This window comes from Lycium ferocissimum, chromosome 7 (genome assembly GCF_029784015.1).
Source record: "Lycium ferocissimum isolate CSIRO_LF1 chromosome 7, AGI_CSIRO_Lferr_CH_V1, whole genome shotgun sequence".
NCBI classification, from domain to species: domain Eukaryota; kingdom Viridiplantae; phylum Streptophyta; class Magnoliopsida; order Solanales; family Solanaceae; genus Lycium; species Lycium ferocissimum.
In genome coordinates, this window is record NC_081348.1 from 24,899,701 (window position 1) to 24,923,247 (window position 23,547).

The 23,547-nt window shown below is 34.6% G+C and overlaps 2 protein-coding genes across 10 annotated transcripts; one reads left to right on the forward strand and one right to left on the reverse strand.

The window, feature by feature from the left end:
* Window positions 1-4,635: 4,635 nt before the first annotated feature.
* LOC132063978 (CRS2-associated factor 1, mitochondrial) lies at window positions 4,636-10,840 on the reverse strand. Of its 7 annotated transcripts, none has more exons than XR_009416477.1 (6): window positions 10,244-10,840; window positions 8,225-8,352; window positions 7,783-8,008; window positions 7,584-7,711; window positions 5,661-5,984; window positions 4,636-5,016 (listed from the first exon to the last, which is right to left on the reverse strand). XR_009416477.1 is itself a non-coding variant. In XM_059456789.1 (5 exons), exons 1-5 carry the CDS (start codon window positions 10,788-10,790, stop codon window positions 4,954-4,956), a joined length of 1,092 nt encoding a protein of 363 aa, XP_059312772.1. In that variant the 5' UTR covers window positions 10,791-10,840; the 3' UTR covers window positions 4,636-4,953. The 7 variants fall into 7 exon arrangements, 3 of the variants coding, with proteins under 3 accessions (XP_059312772.1, XP_059312771.1, XP_059312770.1); XR_009416476.1 differs by having other exon boundaries at window positions 4,636-5,019; XR_009416474.1 differs by having other exon boundaries at window positions 4,636-5,099.
* A 2,985-nt stretch (window positions 10,841-13,825) lies between these two features.
* Window positions 13,826-18,583, forward strand: LOC132063980 (subtilisin-like protease SBT4.14). Of its 3 annotated transcripts, XM_059456791.1 has the most exons (12): window positions 13,829-14,569; window positions 14,667-14,761; window positions 14,869-14,960; window positions 15,050-15,193; window positions 15,272-15,377; window positions 15,825-16,045; window positions 16,121-16,338; window positions 16,481-16,578; window positions 16,651-16,875; window positions 16,967-17,075; window positions 17,155-17,368; window positions 17,826-18,583. In XM_059456791.1, exons 1-12 carry the CDS (start codon window positions 14,471-14,473, stop codon window positions 18,368-18,370), a joined length of 2,166 nt encoding a protein of 721 aa, XP_059312774.1. In that variant the 5' UTR covers window positions 13,829-14,470; the 3' UTR covers window positions 18,371-18,583. The 3 variants fall into 3 exon arrangements, with proteins under 3 accessions (XP_059312775.1, XP_059312774.1, XP_059312773.1); XM_059456792.1 differs by having other exon boundaries at window positions 13,826-14,569; window positions 15,825-16,338; window positions 17,830-17,968; XM_059456790.1 differs by having other exon boundaries at window positions 15,825-16,338.
* The last annotated feature ends 4,964 nt before the right edge of the window (window positions 18,584-23,547 follow it).

A 23,547-nucleotide genomic window follows, 5' to 3' on the forward strand; every position in this document is an offset into this window, starting at 1 on the left:
AAATTAAATAATTTAATTTAATTTTTACTTAATTATAAATAAGTTAAATTTGTGTTATGCACTTTTAAGAAACATCTATAAAATTATTTTCCAAGACAACTTCTTTTTTACCAGAAAAGTTCTCAGAGAAAACAATTTACCTTGTATAAATAACATTTTTAATATACTCGTTTGGGGTGCTTTTAAATTTTGCCACTTCTATGAAGTTTAAATTTTTTAATTTGTAGTCTTTAAATTTTACTATGCTTGGAAAGATGAGAGAATACTTTGTTCTTTCATAAAATAAAAAATAATGGGTAATGTACAAGATACAATATTTAAAAAGTTAAAGTTATACGGATCAAGATAACTAAAAGAAAAGCTGCAGTAAGATATAAAATTTAAACTTTGCCTTATAAGGCAAACTTTTTTCACCAAATTTTATTCCATCCAAAAATACAGCACAAATGGTAATGGTAAAATTCCTACTCACTAACTTGTATAAGTCAAACTAGAGCAACTATTACATTAAAAAAACAATGAGTTTTTAATCCTCACAGTAATAATTATGCCATTTGAATTCTGTGTAATAAATCTCTTCAGGTGATCAAGGCTTCCTTACAAAAAATCGCGACGAAGTAATGGAAGCGATGAGATTTGTGTTAGAATTGAGAAGGTGATATTATCTCAACACTATTTTCTATACCAACGATACGTTGTTCTTTGAAATCCAATTTTAGTGGAAAATATTTCTTTGGGATGAAATCTAAAGTCTATCAAATTTGCTAATCTTTTTTCAAAGTGTGAATTTGCGGGATGGACATTTGGGTAGCATAATTTTTTCCATGTAACTTTGGTATATATGCTTGAAAAAATACATATATATCTTTCAAGGGCAAAAGTTTGCCCATAAAGGCATAAGTATCGCGTAAGTTTGGTAAATCCCAACAAGTTTATGCGGTGGGCATACTCGCATAAACTTATGAAGGAATTATCGAGAAAACATACTTATGTCAAGAATGCCGCCCATAAGGAATAAGTATCGGTCCGGCATAACTTTTTATAATTCTTCACAATCGTATATCAATGGGGGCATAGCGAAATTTAAACGAACTTGAAACCTATGGGATTTGAAGAGCAAAATTTAGATTTCAAATATGAAGGGCGCATTGCCGTCTCTATAAATAATAATGTATACTCTACGAAATTAGTCTTATGAAGTTTCGTTTTTAATGTAGTTATACTATGCGAACAGATCGGGTACTTTGTTCTTTCCTAATGGGTAATGTACAGAAAAGCTGCATAGATCACCAAAACATATGGTAATGGTCGACACAGTAATAATTATGCCAATTACCCTTCAAATCTGGTGATCGGGGCTTCCTTTATCAGTAGATGAGATTAGAATTCAAGGTATATTATCTCAACACTTCTTTTCTATGGCTTGTTCTTTCAAATCCAATTTTAGCCGTAATGTAATTGGGATGAAATCTCCTAAATTCTTTTTTCTATGAGAGCAAGAGGTCGAAAGTAATCAGAGGTCGCAAGTTCGAGCCTTGGTATGAAACAATCCTCGGTAGGGACCGCTTACCCTAATGAGCCTACGCGGCGCAAGTTTGGATTAGTCGAGTTCCAATTATTTTTTGCGCGGATTGCCCTGCATTTGGGGTGGTCTTTAATTTTTACCCTTCAAATTGGTGGTCTTTAGGTTTTGCACTTCGCCTAATATCCGAAGTTGTGGGTTCGAACTTCAGCTCAGTAAAAAAAAAAAAAAAAAAAAAGGCGGGTATGTGCAAGTGCCAAGGTAAATGGCACAATTTGAAGGGCAAAAAGTTAAAGACCACCAATTTGAGGGCCAAAAATTAATGACCACTCCAGCGAAGGGCAATCCTGCAAATTGCCCGTTCCAATTTGAGTCTTTGGATGGAAAACCAAAAACAGAAAGTAAAAAAAATGCATAGAACACCACAAATTTGATTATCATTTAAGTTTTCTTTTAACTCTTAATCTTTCGTACATTTTAATGCGTGACGATCATGTTTTCCCTCCTATTTTATTTTAAAAAATTAGACTTCCCTAGCAATTTCAGACATGGTATAAACTGGGATATCCCATCACTAATTTTGGTATTAATTTTGTACCATGTTTGATAGAAATCAAACAAAGTATAAAATGAAGCACAATTTTAAGGATGAGATATGTCACCTTATCTCATTAATCTTAGGATTATTTTATCCCATCTCCCAGATGGGATAATTTAATTCGCGTACCAAACGAACCGTGAAAGCTTACTTTATCTTCTAGATCATCAATTTTCATCTTTCTTTTTTTTACTTTTTGAAATATCATGACCTTTTTATAAAATACATGCTATGGACTTACGTAGTAGAATAAATCAATTCTTATTTTTGACGTAAAAACAAATGTAAAAGGTAATCAAGTATATAAGTTAATAATATTAGACAATGCAAAAATAAGCAAAATTAAAAAAAAATAAAAAAATAATAGCAATTACTGCTAAAAATCAATTTACTCGATTGAGAATTAAAAAGAGGGACCATGTGACCTAGAAGATCAGGCCATCGACTAATTAATTACTACTAGCTTATATAACATCGTGTCCTTTTGACCAAATAAAAAGGGGAAAACACATCATTTTTCTTGTAATTACTTATAACATGTTAATAAAACATTTTTTTTGGGTCTGGGGGAATTTATAGTGATGATTATGAGTTTACGTGAACTCATTAATTCTATATATTAAAAAAATTATTAACTATCTATAAATATTTGCTTTTGGATTTAATTATTGTAAATATTCACTTGAGTCGTTGTAACAATTCATGAATTTCAAATTCTGAATCAACCTTTGTTTTGAGTCATTGATTTTAGAAATATTTATTTTATAAATAAATATGAGTTATTAATGATATTGTTCTTTCTGTAGCTAATTCAGAAAAATGCCTATATCCTTATGCCCCTGGAGAAGTTTAGTATCTGGATAAAGTTCAATTAATTATATCGTTATTAGCAGTGAATAGCCTAGTACTGTAATAGGATAACACGAGGAAATCAAGTTTGGACTTAAAATTGAAAAATAATCAGCACTAATTAGTTTTGCTCTTGTTGATTGTCAAGAATCTGAGCAAGATCTTAAACTTTTTAACAAATTTATATAATCATGCTGGACCAATCAAAACTGACAAAAATAAAAAAATATTTAGCCCACGCTACGGAAGTACACCAAAAGCTGTCCTACTTTAATAAGCCACATGCACATTGACGTGCTTGTTAGAGAAATTTTGAAGAGGGCATTTGATAGGAAAATATTTATATTTCAGCTCTGTATCAAATCAATAAAAACGACCTTGGCTTTACATAGAGAAAATCACCCAAAAAGATTATTAATTCAAGGGTACTTTTATCCTATTCAAAAGATTATTTAGTATTTCTCAACTTTTAAATTGAGAAAATTAATTAGCATCTTTAGAGGAAAGATTAATCAATTGTTAGTCTTTTTAATCAAACCACCAATTCCAAAATACATTATTTACTATGATTGGCAATATAATATGTTAAATTTATAATAAGAACATGTTAACCATTTTAAACATCAAATTTTGTTATGTCACCATCTAGCAATATCTGATTAAAACGTTGGAATGACACAACAGAGGCCAAAAATAAGGTGGTCGTGTTCATTCAATATGAATTTGATTAATGTTAACACGTTCAACTAAAAATTCATTTAAAAGGGACGTTATAATTGATGATACTGTACAATTTTTGTATGTTGGCATCAGCAAACTTCAAACAGAAATTCAAAGTCCTATCAATATGTCACTGTTAACCTACCAGCTCATATCATTTTTTGACCCTTGGACTTGCACGTTTGTCACGTTACTCACACGTAGCAATTGTCTTTTCTCTCTTTCTGTTTTAAAAAAAAAAAAAAAACTTTTTTTCCGGTGTCTGATACATGCTTGGGGTTTGATCCATTTGAATTCACCCCGCGTAAAACCCAATAAAGAGGGAAGCACTCCCTCCTAAAATTTGTTCCATTCTAAGAGCTCAAACACGTATTCCTGTTTTAAAAAATAAACCTATCCATCTCACCGCAAATTTTGATAGTACCAATCAATTTTGTCGGCAAAAAGAAACTTAATGAGAAAACCACGCGCTTAAAGCAAATAAGTGTACTCGACTTGTTAAAAGAAATAGACAAATCTACTTGTATTTTAGAAGTTTTAACTTATACATATCAATATTGTAATATTTGATCGTCCAAAAATGACAGGATAGGTAAATTTTTAGAGAGTCAAAGGATATAAGAACTTACACATATGTGGTTTGTCAATTAACTTTTCAAATCAAAAATCACCTATTACACTAACACTTAGTTATACCAAGAACTAAACGTGTTAACTTTCATACTCCAATCCTCTCATTCTTGTTGGATCAGTGAAAAGCTCATCGATGCCTTTTCACATTCGTCTTACGTCGACATCTACTATCATGTTACAAATTGAAGGAAAAATGAGCTCGCTAAGCAAGCACCATAAGCTAGTAGCACGTCCAAAACATCCAATCTAAATACAAGCACAGGAGAGATTCATTCAGAAGTGTAGGACATAACACAGATTCACAATACTAAGGTGGAGGCAAGCAAATAACCACGATAAATCTTGGTAAATGAATTTTTTGGCAAAAAGAGCAAGACATGTTTTCCCCAAGGAGTTATGGTAAATTCATTACATGTACCCAATATCCACACCAAATCAAATATGCATGACATGTGATTGCAAATAAACTTTTAACACATAACCATGGTGGGTTCATTTACGTTCTCACCTCATTTATTTAATGAAACATGATAAGTCGATACGGATTAGTGTAACATCATAAGCGAATTAATTATTATCCAGACGAACGTGCATGGAAGGCACGGGAACATTGAGAAGCGTGCAAAATAAACTAGTGATTCTGGGATCTGGTGCATTGAGATCCACCAAGAACATTTGTCAGGCTAGTATAATACTGCTGCAGAAATTTCCCAGCTAAGTTGGTAAGAGAGATTGGCACTCACCAAAAGTAGCAAGCACGTGTTACGTTCTGAATTCCTGGCAAACCATGTGCGAATCAATATAATTACAGCTATGCCAACCCCTGCCTTTTGATGGATGCAGGGTCTGGTAATTTTCCAAGTTTTGGAAGAGCCAATAGTTAAGACATGAGGGTCTCGCCCAACAAAAATACATGCTAATCTATATACAGTGAATGACAGAGCAGTGAAGTTCTTTTAATCATACATTTCTTGATTCTTTCCCAAGCTGTGCAAGTGGTCTCTGTAAATAATACTCCCTCCGGATCAAAAAAGAGTGCCCACTTAGCCTTTTGCACACCTCAGAAAATACTAACTCCAAGATAAAAATAAGTAATTTGACTAAACTGTCCCCAATTAAATAGGTATGGGAATTTGATCACATAGCACTTAATAGGGGCAAATCCGAAAAAATAAGGTTAATTTTTTCTTGATTTGATAAGTGGACACTTTTTTCGACGCAAGAAAAAAAGGCTAAGTGGACACTCTTTTTGATCCAGATGGAGTACCAATAAGTGAAGTATAGTCAAATACACCTCGAGATAAGTATATGAAGGTAGAATGTACATCTAACCATTACCTTGTATTTGGTCATTGTATTGTATATTGTTATTTTCCCTCGGCTAGACTTGCGGCAACTATAACTGCTTGAAGCCCAACAAGAATTTTAGCTAATTCATTGATAGATGATCTAATCACTGTCGCCAGAATCATAATCACTGTCAACAGTAATTCCTTCTGTGCTTTCGTTTTCATCCTCATGATTATCCGAATCATTACTGGAATGATCAAATTGTTCTCTTTCTGTAAGGAAGAACCCGTCCTCGGAAGGTTTGTAGTTTTTACCCCTCCATACCACAATCTGCTCTTTATCGAATGTCACGAGTATACAATGAACCAAATCCTGCCATAGACACAAGTTAACATACACACACAAGTTAACAAACATAGTATTTAGCAGCATGACAATCACTATATTGCCTACATGGATATCAGAACAATCTTTGAACATCAATTAAATCTTAGTCTTAGTAGCATGCCAATCACCATATCATCCAAATGGATTATTCAAAACATTTAGCTTTCTAAGTTAGGTCTTTATTTCAAACAGCAAATGTAAACTGAAGGAGGTAGACAACCAAACTAATATGCAGTTAACGGCAGTTCAAGGAATATTAACCGCCCCACCCCCACCCACCCACACACAAGGCAAAGAGCTCTAAGATTAAACAAGAACATGATTATTCTTCCGTTTTTCTGTGATTTGGTAGATCCCACCCCTCCAAACCCCCCATCCCATGGGGCCCAGAGTGGTATTTCACCACTTTCTCCCTGATAGTCCTCCAAGTTCTCAAAAGTTGTGAACATCTAGTCCAACAGAATCATAATGTTCCGAGGAAAAACGCCCAAAGTCATCTCTTAAGTTTAGAACTTCACACAAAGTAGTTTAGTATTGGTCTACTAAGTCCAGACAAATGTATCTCAAGAGATGTTTGGCTGGGAGTTCCCCTACCACAGCCGCACCCTCCTCAGATGAAATTCAATCATGGACCCTGCATAACTGGAAGTTCGCCGAACTGGTTAGAGAAATGAAAGGCTCACTTATTCTCATCGCATGTCCCTTTTCTGAGGTTGCGACCTCAGCAATGAAACGGGAAAGGAGAGAAGGGCCTTCCTTCTCATCTGCTATGGTGGACACTGGAAACTGGCTTCAGAGTGGAATCGGGAGAAAAAGAAAACACTCGGGTCAGACTCAGTGGTGTTCCTCTTCATATCTGATCGGAAAGTTTCTTTCACGAGGTTGAGGAACTTCTCAGGGGACTCACAGCTATCGACCACTACACCAGTGACTGAAGTATATTGAATGGGCCAGGATCCAAGTCATATCTCTCCCTCACAAAATCCTCAAATTTGTTGAGATCGAATTTGGAAGATCTATATGGCCATCCCTGTTCTGGTAGAATCACGTCCCATACACTCGAAAATTCCTTCCGGGTCAGCTTCACATATTGCAGCCAACAACGCCATCGAAGTTACCAAAAGCAAAAGCTTTCGCTCAATTCAAGAAGCACAGGGAAGGCCTCTTTCCATGAATTTTCAATAAACGGGACCCGCATGATCAGGCAATCTCTGACTGGAGATTTAAAATTCAAATTTCAGCATTCAAACCCCAATGGATACTAACCCAGGTCTTCTCTTACTGCAACCATAAATGAGCCCCATACCCCACCACATAAAACCTAAATCACATGCCCATCCACTTCTAAATAATTGGGCCAAAAAGGTTTGGAGCTTTGGCAAAACAGAGTGCCTAGAATTCAACAAACATATTATCACTGCAAGTAATTCATTGTATTTAAAGAGAAACAGAAATTGCATCTCTTCTCGTAAATCATAGTATTCACAAGAAATATACAAGAAAAACTATCGCCATTAGTAGCAATAAGGAAATCCATATGAACAAGTATAAGTCCAACACAATATAGAAGGAGAAAATTCTTACCCTCAGCTTGCAGCCAATTTTCTTGTAATCACTCTTTGGAAGGCCTTTACAATCTATCCGAACTAGCTCCTCAGTGAGAAAAGCATCTCGTACCATCGGTACAAGACTGCCATAGTAACCATTTTTGGCTGCATAGTAGCATACATGTCAATATCAAATCTAGATGGCCTCACCAAGCACAGTTGACGAGAAAGAATACCTAGTTTTGTTAATGCAGGAACAGCTAATCCTCTTTTTCTCATTTCCTTGGTTTCCTCGATACTCAAGCCATCAATAGTAGTTTTTATAAGCCTGGGATATACAGGCTCGTGAGGTTTCCATAGCATTAAGGGGATAACAGGCCTCTTCTTGGGATGATAATTCCTTCCTCTGTAGAGCACAAGTAAACCACCATGTCTGTGGATGATTTTACCAAATGTCTTATCCTAGAAGACATACGAGAACCCATATTACTGATCAAAGACACAGTAAAACATAAAAAAGAAATTCAAAATTGAGCAAAGCATATTTTAGAGGATAAAGCCCCTGAACGAAGTAAATAGATGCCACTTCAAGCAACTTAATTCAGAAGAATGACAATAATAAGACGGGATGAAGAAGCAAATGAAGTGGATGTGATTGAATTTGAAGGATGGAGATACCTCCAACTGAGTGCAAACATTCTTCATATCAACTGTAGGCACACCCATGCATTTTATTCTTACAGCTTCAGCATGTTTCCAGTTGTTATGAATATCATTCAACATGTTATGCGTTAAACCATCTCTCCCTGCAAAACAAAAGATGATGGAAATCAGCAAGCAGACATTCGGATAATGTGCTACTATGATCGCTTATGTCAAGTGATATTCAACATATTTCTCAATAAAGTAGGGAAGGAAAAAAGTGTTTGATCTCATTACAAGGCTAAAACCCTAATACCAAATGGAGGCATGGAGCACATCACATCACTAAATTTCCCAGTCCAAGACAGTAAAACTTTAATGCAGAAAACAGAAGTCAAGCATGCTTTGCATTATAAAAGAACACAAGATGTTCTGTTGTTCCACATCACTAAGCTTTTCCCAGTCCATGACAGTAAATTTCAACGCTAATAACAGAAGTCAAGCATGGTTGCATTCTAAAAGAACACCATGATGTAATGTGTAACAAGCAGTTGTATACGAGAAGTCAAGAACTAAGGACAACTTGGTTACTGATAGGATTATGCGTAGTACCTATATTAATAAATGTTTCACCAAATGCCCTCTCTAAAATATTAGGCAATTCATAGCTTTTCAGAGCTGCTCTATGTTTTCCTTAAAAAAACATTACTCACAAAAAAAACTTTAGGTGGTTACTATTTAAAATGTCCAACCATATAGGATTAAAATTTAATCCTAATAACACATTTGATTCATCCTTCTTTTTTTTTTTTTTTTTTTACTCCCTTTCTTCAAGCTAGATACACGGTGAGCTGATTTCTATGTAATACATTTTTATATGCATCTAGATGTCACAGTACTACAGCCAAAATAATATCAACATTGATTTCTTTGAATAACCTAATTATGTATGCTTGGCAAATGAGTTTCACACAGTCGTTTAGATTGTAAAATACATCTTCACGACAAGAACAAAAGGCAAATAAAAACAAGAAGTTAATAGAATACCCCTGAATTGTCAAACTTCCCAACATCATTATGAAATAATGTTAATTTTCAAGTCATACATGTACCATCATGGCACTTCAATAAAGAGATCATACCAAATCCAGCTGAGTACCATCTTTAAGTCAGCAAACCAGCCCAATCTTTATGCAGAACTTCACTTTCACTTAACACAATTACACTATGCAATGATGTAAAGCAATACCACAGAGGTCTTTGACATCTGTACCGTGGCATAAGCCAAGATAGCGGCATAGCGCAAAGGCAAAGTACCAATCTTTACTTTCTCAATTCCACTTAAATACTTTAAAAAATTGCAATACCACACAATATCAGTGAAAGACAAGAAATAAAAGCTCATCTCATCCAACACCACTACCAAACCTTTGGGTCTAATCAACAAAGAAATGATCAATTAATCACCTAAACCTCAATCCTAAACTAGCTGAAATCAACAACAACAAAGACACCCAGTGAAATCCCACAAAAGTGGGGTTTGGGCAGACCTTACCCCTACCTTGAGAGGCAAAGAGGTTGATTCCACTAGACCCTTAGCTCAAGGAAAAGCATTTCAAAGCAGCTTGGAAAAAGAAATACGGAAGTGAATAAGCCAGGGCAAATAATAAGGAAAGCATGACAAACCGTTCTAAAAAAAAAAAAAAAAAAAAACACAATAACAGCAACAAATATAATACTCCCTCCATCCCAATTTAAGTATCTTAGCTTGACTAGGCATAAAGTTTAAGAAATAAAAAGAGACTTTTGAATCTTATGGCCCTCAATTAAAGTGTGTCTAACATACTAAAATGTCCTTTGAAACTTGTGACATTACACTTGGCACGTAGAATGTTTGAATTGTTATATAGAAAAAGGAACTCTTTTTGGGACAGGAGTACGACCGTACGAGTACAAGAAACAACAGACAGTAACAGAAATCGAAGAAATGATGAATCAATCAATCAACATGCCAATAAGTTGTCTAATCACAAAAGAAACGATTTTTTAAAATACCCAAATTGACTTGGCGCTTGGTTTTATGCCTCTGGCACCTTTCAACAAGTGCTTTCCTCTCCGCATTGGTCAAACTCTCTCCCTGAATCCTCTCTCTCTCAACCCTTCTCTTCTCTTCCACCATTTTCTCATCTTCAGGGGACCCCACTTTAGGGTCAACAACAGGTGCGCACACACCAGTCCACACTCTATCCAACTTTCCAGGCCCGAAAGGTGAGTACTTGGGCTCTCGAAGCCCAATGGGCCGAACATCCGTACTGCTCTCAGTGTAACTGAAACGGAAGTCGAAGGGGAGTTTGGACTGAACCGGTTTCGAACCGGTCCGGTCTAGTGAGGAGGGTGGCCGGTAACGGGGTTTGGGCTGCTTGTTGGGTGGTGCGGGTTGGGTGGAGTTAGGGTTTTGGGGTTTGAGGGAAGGTGGGGGTATGAAGGAGTATTTTGAATACAGATTTGAGCAAGTGTTGGGGGTGACGCCGGTGGAGGAGAGGTGGCGCGTGGAGGAGAGTGAGGGGATTTGGTTTTTGTGGCGGGAGAAGAAGCGGAGCATTGTGACGGGGTAAAGGAATTCGGGTAAATTTCCATACGAATACAGGTGAGGTGTTCTACTCAAAAGGAAAAGGATTGTGAAACATAATTATATTTTGGGTTTTGTACCAAATACACAATTCACACCCGTGACTGCATGCATTGATACAGTATGCGCTGGTCCAGTTACTTCGCGTGATTTCACCTGATACAGCATGTGCTGATACCATTGATACCCCCTTGATACAACTAATACCCGCCGCCTGATACAATTTTTCCGCATGATACAATGATTATAGTTGCATTTCGTAATACGCAAACTGTAGGTACGTTTCATATTAACGTTCTAAACTATAGCTATTTATGAAAATTTCTCGTTAATTAACGTTTAGGACAAATAGAAATCGTTTTTCATAAAAAAGATTACTAAAAGTAGGGGGTGTTCATGGGTCGGTTTGCATCGATTTTGGGTTAAAACCAAAACCAAACCAATATAGTCGATTTTTAAAATTATTAAAACCAAAGGTTGTAGTTGATTTGGTTCGATTTTTCGATTTTTAAGAAAACTAACCGTACTTCTCTCTTTCATGTTTTTTTCCTACAATTAGGAGAGAATTTTCTATCATTTTCTAACTTATAATTCGTTATTACCATTTTATTGTGATAGCTATAGTTTTCTTACATTATGGAAAAAATGTCTTAGGATTTATGATTTAATTAAGTGAGAAAAAGTTTATAAGAAATACAAAAAATAAATCTGGGTAAATATCATAGTTGTTTCTTTGAATAAATGAGTTTGACTTCATGAATTTCTTTTTAAAACGGGTTTAAGGTATAAAGTTCATTAGCCTATTAGAGATAAACAAAATTTTGCTAAAACGTATATAAATTATTTAAAAGTATTTATCAAAATTAATATCTTGCATATGCATAATTAAAAAAAGTATTTATAAATTTTATCGGTTCGGTTCTGTTTTTTCTTCAGTTTGATTTTAGTAAAACCATAACCAAACCAAATACTATCGGTTTTCAAAAATTTAAAACCAAACCAAGCCCAACCCAAGTAAATATCGGTTTATTTAATCGGTTTGGTTTGATTTTCGAATTGGATTTTTCGGGTTGGATCGGTTTTCAACCAAACCGTGAACAACCCTAGCTAAAAGAGTGGAGAGCAAATTTAGCCAAATTAATCTTGGCATAACAATTAACAGGTTAATTTAGCCAAATTAATCCATTAGAATGTGAGTTTGACGAGATATGAATTAATTTTGAATTCTTGTCTAAATTATAGGTATATATATTCTTTGTTTTCACCTCTAAAAACAAAGTAGTAAAACTAATTTGTATGCTTGTACTCAAACGGGCAATGGAAAATATTCCTCATATTTAGTTATCATTTTCTTTCTTCCTGGTAGAGTTCCATAGCTCTGAACATATATAAATATTCCTTGCAACTTCATTTATCTATACATTCATTTCAATTTCGTGTCCCATAACTAGAGATCTAGGTTTCGAGCTTTGGATATGGAAAAATTCTTGATAGGGAGTACTTTTCACGAATGGGCCCTACGCAACGCTAATCCGAATTAGTCGGGCTCCAATGAGGGTGTCGAACACAAGATGACAAACCAAAAAAAGTTACTTTAGTTTCGTGTTAACCTATGGAAATATAAGCAATGTGATTGCTTTGGGGTATACAGTTATGGTCTTATGGACATCAAAGCCATTCTAAACTCCATCAAATTTGCAGCTGTTGTAAGTACTAACAGTTACAGCTAGCACAACAGTAGAAATTGTCATATTCTTGTAGTAATATTCAAAATGGTTCTTTTTGTCCAAAGTTTATCCAACCAAACCTAGAGTACAAATCTATGGTGGTAGTTCGCACTCAAGTATATTTTTCCATTAAGCTTAATCAAGCAAGTCCATATTTACATAGACAGAGTTAAGCTTCTAGTCAGATAGCTAATGATAATTTTTTTCTACTTATAATTGACCACAACTAGCTTGAGATTTAGACATAGAAAATAAATTCGATATATTTATGTTTTCAAAAATTACTTGTCATCTTTTAGACAACCAGAGTTGATTAAGAGTTTAGTGGATAATATTTGCTTTAAGGAAAAGTTAAAAGGGTGTAAAGAGGAGTAGACCTTTTCTTGAATGCAAAAGCCAAGTAGCCTTCCTAACTTTCTGTTGACAAACCGTAATTTATAAGGCTATTTTTGAAAATGAAAAACTTTGGAACTGGTACCACTAAGAAAAATAAAATTTCATTAATTGTGGGCCGAGAAAGCAATACAAAATAACAAAAATAAAGAAAGCTCTAAGTTAACGAAAAAAAAAAGAAAGTAAAGAAAAATGTTGGGAGATATCATTGTATGCTGTCTCAATCTTTTTTCCTTATTAGGAGTCAATTTGATCACAATTTTCCTGTCTGGTCAGATAAGGACTAATCAATCTTCTTGGAAAACAAAATTAGGTGTGATAAATTCATTAGACGTCGATGAATTTGGATTTATTATGAAAACTGCATAAGCTGATCATATAACTAACTTTTAAGTACTCTTGAATGATCTAAATACCTCAACAATTAATGGGAAAAGTCCCTAAAGATTAACAATAAAGTGAACAAAAAATTAATCTTAAAATATGTGTATATCAAATTGGCTGCCCTTGGATAATGGGATACTCTCACAACAATAGATTTAAAAGTCAGATAAAAATCATTTTAAACTACAAGCTTTTTAACTTTGCCACTAATGGAAACAAAGTAAAAGACTTGCATTTAAGTCCAAGCTACCTAGAGGCTTCCTTATGTAATGGCTTTTGGATATCAGCCGCATCTTTCCATGCAATACAATTACAATTACAATATAATCTCTCTCATGGATATTATTCTTTTGTATCATTGTATAGAAATGCTTCAAGATTTCAATTAACTAAATGAATACTAACCTTCTGAAAAGCCAACCTAACCCCCCCCCCCCAACCCCCCCCCCCCCCCCACCCAAACAACAAAAACAACCCAAAAAAAAAAAAAAAAAAAAAGAAGAAGAAGAAGATTAATATGTAAACTTAGTGCTACTGTGCTAGTCTAGCTACTTTCACCAGTTGATTTATTCTATGTGTGTTTTGTTTACTACCATTGCTGTTGCTTCCAGTAATCATTGAGCATATTGTATTATGGAAGCGAATGCAGTTTCTAGAGTCAGTGGGTTCGAAATAAATATTTGAGTCGAAAGTAATGACTCAGTTGAACCCGTAGAACCTGCTTTGGATCTATCACTGAATTTATCGAGGTACTGGTATGGTGGCATGCAAATGTTAGGCATAATGCATCTCTAAGACTCTAACTAGTTCAGCTCTACTCAGTCCTTCTACAAAGTAACTAACAAATAGAATCAACAACTAGAAGGGAAAAAAAAAAAAAAAAAAAACTAGAACAAAATGTTACCTTTCTTTCTCAAAAAAGATGCACATAATAATCAACCTATCTCTATCCATCTTTCTTCCAAGACAACCAATGAAAATCCTCAAAATGAAGTTAAGTTAAAGTATCTTTCAGATCATCTTTCTTCTCATTAATTGCTAATATCATTGTATCTAATACTCTGTATCATCCTGGATTTTCTTTCTACTTTTGCATGACACCTAACCTTCCATATTATTATTGACACAAATATTTTGTGTCTTGTGAAAATGTTGAGGAACAATCACTTCTGTTGGATTCTACCTTATCATCTACTTCTAATCTTGATCTTGATTGGCATTGAAGCTGCTGAAGTAGATAGAAAAGAAGTACTACTACTCTTTCTCTATCGTACTATGTATTTTCATAATCATGTTTTTTGTTCTGCTGAGTTGCATTGTATTGATCTGACCATTTCCATTGCAGGACTTTTACATTGTTTTCTTGAAAGATCACCCGGTGGTGAACGATGAATCTGCATTTCGGAGACACATTAATGTCCTGTCATCTTTAAAGGGAAGGTTAGTTAAATTAGTCCTTGTCATTCTCTCATGTGATCCAAGAGCAATAATGCAGTTTCAATAAGGAATTTTCTTGACTTGTTATGTTGTAATTTGTACATTCATAGGGATGCAACAGAATCTCATGTTTATAGCTATACGAAAATCTTCAATGCCTTTGCAGCAAAGCTATCTCAACAAGAAGTTCGCAAGTTATCCGGTAAGTAGCTAGGATGCCTCTACTATGACTTTAGTAAGTCTTTGGTTAATTTTCTTTGATATGCTTATAATTGCGTTCTTCTTCTCTAGGCATGGATGAAGTGGCTTCTGTCATACCAAGTAGATACAGGAGGCTACATACTACAAGATCATGGGAATTTATCGGTTTGCCTGCAACAGCAAAAAGAAGATTGAAAGGGGAGAGCAACATCATCGTGGGCGTCTTTGATACAGGTCTAATATCATTCGGATATTTCATTTTGCCAAGAATTAAAAGGCAGAAATCATATTTTCTTGAAAACATTTTGACAGGGATAACTCCTCAATCAAAAAGTTTTAATGATGATGGTCTTGGTCCTCCTCCAGCAAAATGGAAAGGAAGCTGTCACCATTTTGCCAATTTTACTGGATGCAACAAGTAAATATAATTATACCCTTGTCATCAGTTTTATCTTATACACCACTGACATCCATCTTGGGATCTACTTTTTATCCAGAAGCATAACAGAATACATGTAATTTTTGTACAATAAGACAACATTTAAGCATAAATAATAGATAGTTGTCAGTCACACTTAACCAACCAGCCGCAGCTCAAATAGAATAATTACTATAGTTTGCACATAAGTGTGCCAGAACTTTAAAGTTAATATCTTCTTGTGCTGTTCACATGATATCCTAGCCTGCATTTGTTCCTCACATGTAGCACATATTACTAGACTGTTATTGTTTGTTTTACTAGGATTGAAAACGTAGCCTCAGCCATTGGCTTATTCTTTTTTCTGATTCAAATAGTTTCTTTACTCTCATAAATGGAACTGCAAGAGATGATTTTTGTGCATGTTTTGTTTTTGTGACCATGAAGCAAGCTTATAGGGGCAAGATACTTCAAGCTGGACAAAGTTCCTGACCCAAATGACATAATGTCACCAATTGATGTGCATGGCCATGGAACTCATACATCGTCCACCCTGGCGGGTAGTCTGGTACCTGATGCAAGCTTATTTGGTCTAGCCCGAGGGACTGCACGTGGAGCGGTTCCTTCTGCTAGAGTGGCTATGTACAAAGTCTGTTGGGCGACGTCAGGTTGTTCAGATATTGACATTTTAGCTGCTTTTGAAGCTTCCATTAGTGATGGTGTGGACATAATATCCATTTCAGTTGGTGGCCTTACTGGTAGTTATACAACTGATGTGATATCCGTTGGGGCCTTTCATGCCATGAGAAAAGGAATTCTTACTGTGGCTTCTGCTGGAAATGATGGACCTAACCTCAACACTGTCGCAAACCATGCACCATGGGTGCTTACTGTGGCAGCTAGTGGCATTGATAGGCAGTTCAGGAGTAACGTGCAGTTGGGAAGTGGGAGAATAGTCTCAGTAAGTCCTCTCTAGCCGCTTGTTGATATAAAAAAAGCTCAAGTATGAGAAAATGCAAAAGCTAGTCAAAGTTTTACAGTCTTAGTGGTGATTGTATTGTATCCCTTACTATTATGCATTCACTGATAGCAGCACTGTGCAGGGGATTGGCGTAAGCGCATTTGATCCAAAGCAAAAATTGTATCCTCTTGCGCTGGGAGTTGATATAGCCAAGAGCGCTGATACTCGAGAAAGTTCAAGGTATTAATTAGGTTGCTATTAGGCATTTCTTCCTGGTAAAGCAGGCTTCCATATAATATGACACTGTCACAGGTACTGTACTGAAGGATCAATGGACTCTAAAAAGGTAAAGGGACAGCTTGTTTATTGCCAGTTGGGTTCTTGGGGTGCTGATTCTGCTATAAAAGAACTTGGAGGCGTTGGAACCATCATCGAAAGTGATCAGTTTCTTGATTCTGCCTCAATTTTCATGGCTCCTGCAACAATAGTTAACAGCAGCATAGGGAAAAGCATTAATAACTATATACATTCAGAAAGGTATAACTGCTATTATAACCTATTTAGTCCATTTCAGAATTGAAATTAATGAGTTTTATACTTATCTGTGTGGTGCTTCTGAAAAATGCAGATTACCTTCAGCAGTAATATACAAATCACGGGAAGTTAAGATCAAAGCTCCATTCATTGCATCATTTTCGTCAAGAGGTCCAAATCCGGGAACAAAACGCCTTCTGAAGGTAAATTTAGATGGAAACCTGAGTTCAATATTGTTAATGTTAATTTCCAAATTTAGCTTTCTAATGCAGCATTTTACAGCCTGATATTGCAGCTCCTGGAATTGACATTCTGGCTTCTTACACCCCCTTGAAATCACTCACCGGTTTGAAAGGCGACACTCAATATTCAGAATTCACCCTCATGTCTGGCACTTCCATGTCTTGCCCTCATGTTGGTGGTGCAGCTGCTTATGTAAAGTCATTCCATTCAGATTGGTCTCCTTCTGCTATTAAGTCTGCCCTCATGACTACTGGTAAATCAAAAAATTCTTGTTCTCCACTGTCATTTGGTCTAAAAACTCAATACCCCTAAAGCAAATAGATAATGTAGCAAAAACAATTAGAGATAATTACAGTCCAATGCCCTTAGGTGATCTAAGTTGCAAAATCGCCAGCAAATGTATAGGTTTGTATATATTAAGTATAAATAAACATATAATATACACATTGTATATACAAATTTACATATAACATACATAAATATAAATATAATACACACAATCAGTGTATAGGTTCTGTATATTTCGATGCTAGCACCCATAATTAATTTCGGCCGACGGGCCAAAAATGATAAAAGCCCAAAGAGTTAATCAACTCGAGCACTAGATAATCTAAGACTATACATCAATGACAAGTATGCTTCAATCCCAAGCAAGTTGGATTCATACTGTAATTTTTGAACTTCTGATTTTTTTCCTTATGAATTTGAAGCAAGACCTATGAGTTCAAAGGTGGACAGGGAGGGAGAGTTCGCTTATGGTGCTGGACAAGTTAATCCGACGAGAGCCAGAAGCCCTGGATTAATTTATGACATGGATGATATGTCATATATCCAATTCTTATGTCATGAAGGTTACAATTCATCATCAGTGTCCAGTTTACTTCGACAACGGGTAAATTGCTCCACACTGATTCCTGCAAATGGAGAAGATGCTATCAACTATCCCACAATGCAGCTTGGCATAAAGAGTGATCAAGAACCAACCGTAGGCGTTTTCAGGAGGAGAATTACCAATGTTGGCCAAGCTAAGTCTGTTTATAATGCCACTATCAGAGCTCCTAAGGGAGTGGATATCACAGTAAAACCGATGACACTTTCATTCACGCGCGTGATGCAGAAGAGAAGCTTCAAGGTTGTTGTTAAGGCTAAACCAATGTCAAATGCTATAATATTGTCAGGTTCACTCATTTGGAAAAGCTCCAGGCACATTGTAAGAAGTCCTATCGTCATATATGATCCAAAGGTCTTTGACTAATTGTTAATATGATAGCCTCCAATGAATATGATACAGAAGAGGCACAAAAGAACATCAAAAAAATAGAGATGATTGATGAAATTAATTTATGTACAGGTGAAGGCAGGGTAGGGGTGCACAAGAATTGAATTTGAAGAACAGCAGAATGTTACATCTGTGAATAAATAATCTACATGTATATTCATTTCATATACTTAATTAATTTTATCAGCACTTCTGCAACATTATACTCCTAGTTACTAATGACTTCAAGAAATAAGTCCGTGTCAAAATTTCATTCAACCAGTTTGTGATTTCCTTAAAGGATATAATAGACAATTTGAAGTTGCGCATGATCCCTTTCCTACAATAAATCTTGTATCTATACAAGACCTGAATAAATGAATATAGAAAATTCGTATAGCCGACTCCGATTGAGTATATATTAAGAGATACTCCCTCCATCCCAAAATACTTATAAACTACATGAACTTTGACCAACTTTTTTAGATGTGTTTTTCCATCATATATTGATATGAGAATATTGCAACTTAGAGTACTTTTCGTATAATTTTTCAATATTCTAATTTTAATTATAAAATATTGAATTAATTTAATCTAAGTTAGCTCTGAGTATTAGTCCACTTGACTTTCGGAAAGCGAACATGACAAGTAACTAATCAAATCAATTATGGACTTATACTCAACTTTTCCACATCCCCCTCCCAACAATCTCAACAAAAATAAATGGACGGACCAAAAAAAAAAAAGGATGAGAGCAATTGCACAGCTGATAGGCCACCACAACCAATACTGAATTTTGAACATTAATCCAATTCTATGCTTTTCTTTGCTCAGCACATCTTTTGAACGCAACAAAGTTTGTGTAGATTCTTTTCAGCATAAAAGAATGGGAATATTTCAAAGTGGCCTGAACAGAATGATTGTGTCCAAATGCGCAACACTAAACAAGCTAGCCCACTATGATGTCTAGTGCTAGGTATCATCTATACGCTACTCCTTCCGTCCCAATTTATATAATGTAGTTTGACTGGGCATGAAGTTTAAAAAGTAAAAGAAAACTTTTGAATCTTGTGATCTAAAACAAGCTAAAGATATTTATGTGGTTATAGATATTTCGTTAAGCATAAAAAATAAAGTTAAAAGTTAAATTGTTGCCAAATAAAAAAAAGTGTCATTCTTTTTGGTGACTAAAAAGGAAAGTGTGTTTTATAAAAAAGGAAAGTGGGAGTATTTTATAGTAAATTAAATTTACCTATATACACTGACAGTGTAAAAGAATTTTTACATTTTCACACTATGAAAAGATAACTACGAGTAACTGCCCATAATAAATGAAACTAATAACCTGAGAAATAAGGTAGACTGCCTGTTAGAACTAACAAAAGTACGCTGACAATATTGTAAAAACTCATTACACTAGTTTATACATGTAATTCATTACACTAGTATATATAGCATATAATTAGTTAGTACTTTCTTTATGGATATTCCCTTGATGAGCTATAATTTTGGTCCCCAGGAAAGGCAGAAAGGGTGACATGCTTTGGCACCGGTGTAGTGCAAGAAAAGTGCCAAAGATAGCATGCAAATGATGAAAACAAAAGCAGGGTTAGGTTTAGGTGCACAAACAAAATTATGGTCCAAAAATCAAGACACTTCTTTTCATTTTGGCAGCACTCAAATTATCAACTCCAGAGTAACCGAACAAGCATGCGTTAATTTTGTACTTTATCCTACAACCTTTTTCGGTGCCAAAAGGCCAATCAATACCAAGCCATGGGAGGTTTGCATTAGGCAGCATTAGGCATATAATAAGAATAATCACCATGGTGATTAAGCAACTTTCTATCTATCTTTTAGTATTAGCTGATAACAGCTAGTGGGTGTTAGAAGGCTAATTTCTCTAATATAAGAAAGGGTAGTCCTAACGTGTTTACAAGATCTCTATGCTAGAGTCGGTGGCGGAGCTAGAAATCTAAACAGGGAATTAAAAAGAATTCTTATGTGAAGGTGATAGAACGCCTTAGAGTTCACACTTAATTTTGAAGAAATCTTCTTCTGATTGAGCTGAACCATGCGATCATCAAAAGTTAATTAACAGCTTGTTTGGTTGGTTGTTACCGATCATTTCATAATGAATATTATGTGGAGTATATTATTTTGTGAAAAAATTGGCTGTTTAAGTGTGCCTGGACCCACTAAACGGTTAGAATAAACACGTCTATATATGTAGAAAATTAGAAGGAATGCATGTATGGGGCGAATGCAACATTATGTTACCAGGTTCAGTTGAACCAGTACTTTTAACGCGAAGCATAGATATATGTGTAAAAACTTAAATAAATTGTAGCAAATGATAGATATAAACTCATAACTTTAAAATAATCAATACCAAGAATATTAAAAGTTGAACCCCTAAAATTTAAATTCTGAATTCGCCTATGCATGTATATAGTAAAAAGACCCTATTTTGAACATTAACTCTGCATTTAAAATTTGTCTTTGTGACTCCCTTCACATAGTTTCGCTTGACAGCTGTTTCAACCATTTGTAGGAGTAACAACTCCGACTTCAATTCATATTAAGGTTGCTTTTATTCTGCTACTATTGCACAAATTCATTTATTAGTGTGGCAAGCGTATCCAAATACTACTCATATGTATATAGAAACTAGATGATGAAAGTCCGTGCTAGCACGGACCCAACACAAAAAATAGTATCACATTTTTCTTTTCAGTCTGTCTAAAAAAGAATGATATATTTTTATGTTTAGAAATCATTTAACTTGAAACTTTCCCTTTTACCTTTAATGAAATGATTTAAATCCACACAAATATCTATGACTTGTTTTAGGCCATAAGTTTCAAAGATCTTTCCTTTTTTTTTTAAACTTCGTGCCTAGTCAAACTATGTCACATTAATTAGGATAGAGAGAGTACCTTTTAGTAATATAATTATGGAATTTTTATTATAGAAAGTATTATAATTCAATTAACTAAATATATCAATAAATTATTTTACTTAGTCCGCTTCTCCCATATATGACTTTCCTGGTTTGGTTCTCCAATTGAAAGATTTGAAATACACCTTTTCCTACTGAGCTTATGCCATCATCTCTTTCTACTCAACAACACTGAAAAGCGCTTTTATGTGTTAGCATCTCTTTCTACTCAACAACAATGAAAAGCGCTTTCATGTGTTAGCATCTGTTGTAGTCTTAAATTTTTAAGTATAGACCAACTTCATCATTTTCAGAAAATATGTGTATACTTTTCTTGACTGTTTATATTTCGTCTTCTTGATGTTATTCCTCATTATTTGTGTGAGATGTATGTGTCCAAAATTAGAGCATTTTTATCCTTACCCAAAGGTATAAGTTTTAAATCTTTTGGTCTTATGACTTCTTTAGCGATTTTTGTGTTCAATTTAAATTGTTATTTCTTTTTTCATGAATTTTTCTTCTTTAAATTTTCTCTAAGCGTACTTTTACCATTTTCTGAACTTATTATCATTATTTAAATGTCCTTTTTTTTTTGCAATTGTCTCCTAATTCTTCACGTGGACCCCACCTTAGTTTTTTTTTTTTTTTAAACTATTATAGAAGAGTGGGTTGGTCTTCTTGATGTTATTCCTAATTATCTGTGTGAGATGTATGTGTCTAAAATTAGTGCATTTTTATCCTTACCCAAAGGTATAAGTTTTAAATCTTTTGGTTTTATGACTTCTTCAGCGGTTTTTGTGTTCAATTTAAATCGTTATTTCTTTTTTCTTGAATTTCTCTTCTTTAAATTTTCTCTAAGCGGACCTTTACTATTTTATGAACTTATTATCGTTATTTAAATGCCCTATTTTTTATTTTTTGCAGTTGCCTCCTACTTCTTCATGTGGACCCCACCTTATTTTTTTATTTTATTTTTTTGCAATTGTCTTCTAATTATTTACGTGGATCTCACCTTATTTTTTAATTTTTTTTCAATTACTATTATGGAAGAGTGGGTTGACGACCAAACTCACTCTTAGTAGAAATTTTGTAAATTTCAGGAATTGTCCACTAGCATAAAAATGATATAGATATATTTGTGCAAAACAATCTACAGAGTCACAGTTAATAGCTAGCATATGCATAAATTACTATTAAAGCATCACAACAAATTTTGACCAACCCAAAGAGGCAGGCAACACGGTTTGTTGCTTGCTGTCCATATAATTGAAATCTTGAAATCACCATTAATTCCACACAAAAGATATTAAAATACAATTCAAGCAACAGAGGTCAACAATTATTGTTCACATTTTCAGCCTGATAAATTGGTACAAGTAAGAATGCAAGTTATTGGGAGCTGACCAATACCTAAATTCCGCCAAGCTAACATTAAAAGCATTTGCCACCGCACATGATTATATCTCACATTTTGGTTGGTCACAACGCAAGGAAAAACAAAGAAAAAAGAAGCAACACCTCTAAGTCAAACACATACAGTTACGAAACAGCAATTAGATCGCCACATTTATGAGGGCCGTCACTGAATGTTTCTGGTCATTAAGCAAAAAGATCATACTACTGTTAATTAACCCATGTTCAAGACAGTACTACATCCGGCCTTAAATATTAGTCATGATTGACGTTAGAAAAACAAGATTATTTATTACTTACTGTGCTTCCAAATCTAGCCTCGTTGTTCAAGAAAAGACATATAATTGGGAATAAATAGTCGCCATGTCTAAAGAACAAATAAAAAATACAAGCTGAGGTAAAATACATGTAGTATATTAAGAAGAAGTAAGAACAAATACACAGTTTATTTGATTATGTGACAATTAACAGCTGAAAAATACTCCACTTGGAAGCTAATTTGTCAATTGTTCATCAACTTGACACACCCAAAAAGATAGTGTATCCACTCACTTTGTCATGTCAAAGTGTCCAGGGGTGAAAACCACCAAATAGTGAAGTATAGCGAATAATTAGCTATCGATAATTTAATTATATACTGAATAAAAGGTGTCAAGTTCAGAAATATATATCTATTATGCCTTAAAACTATTAACGTCTTTCTTAAGTAATGTGCAAGAATCTTAAAAGTCAATAACATGATCAAGATGAAGTAACATTTTTTTGGTGGAGTGTAATTATTAATTATGTTTGAATCACCATTTTTAAGTGACCCAATGAA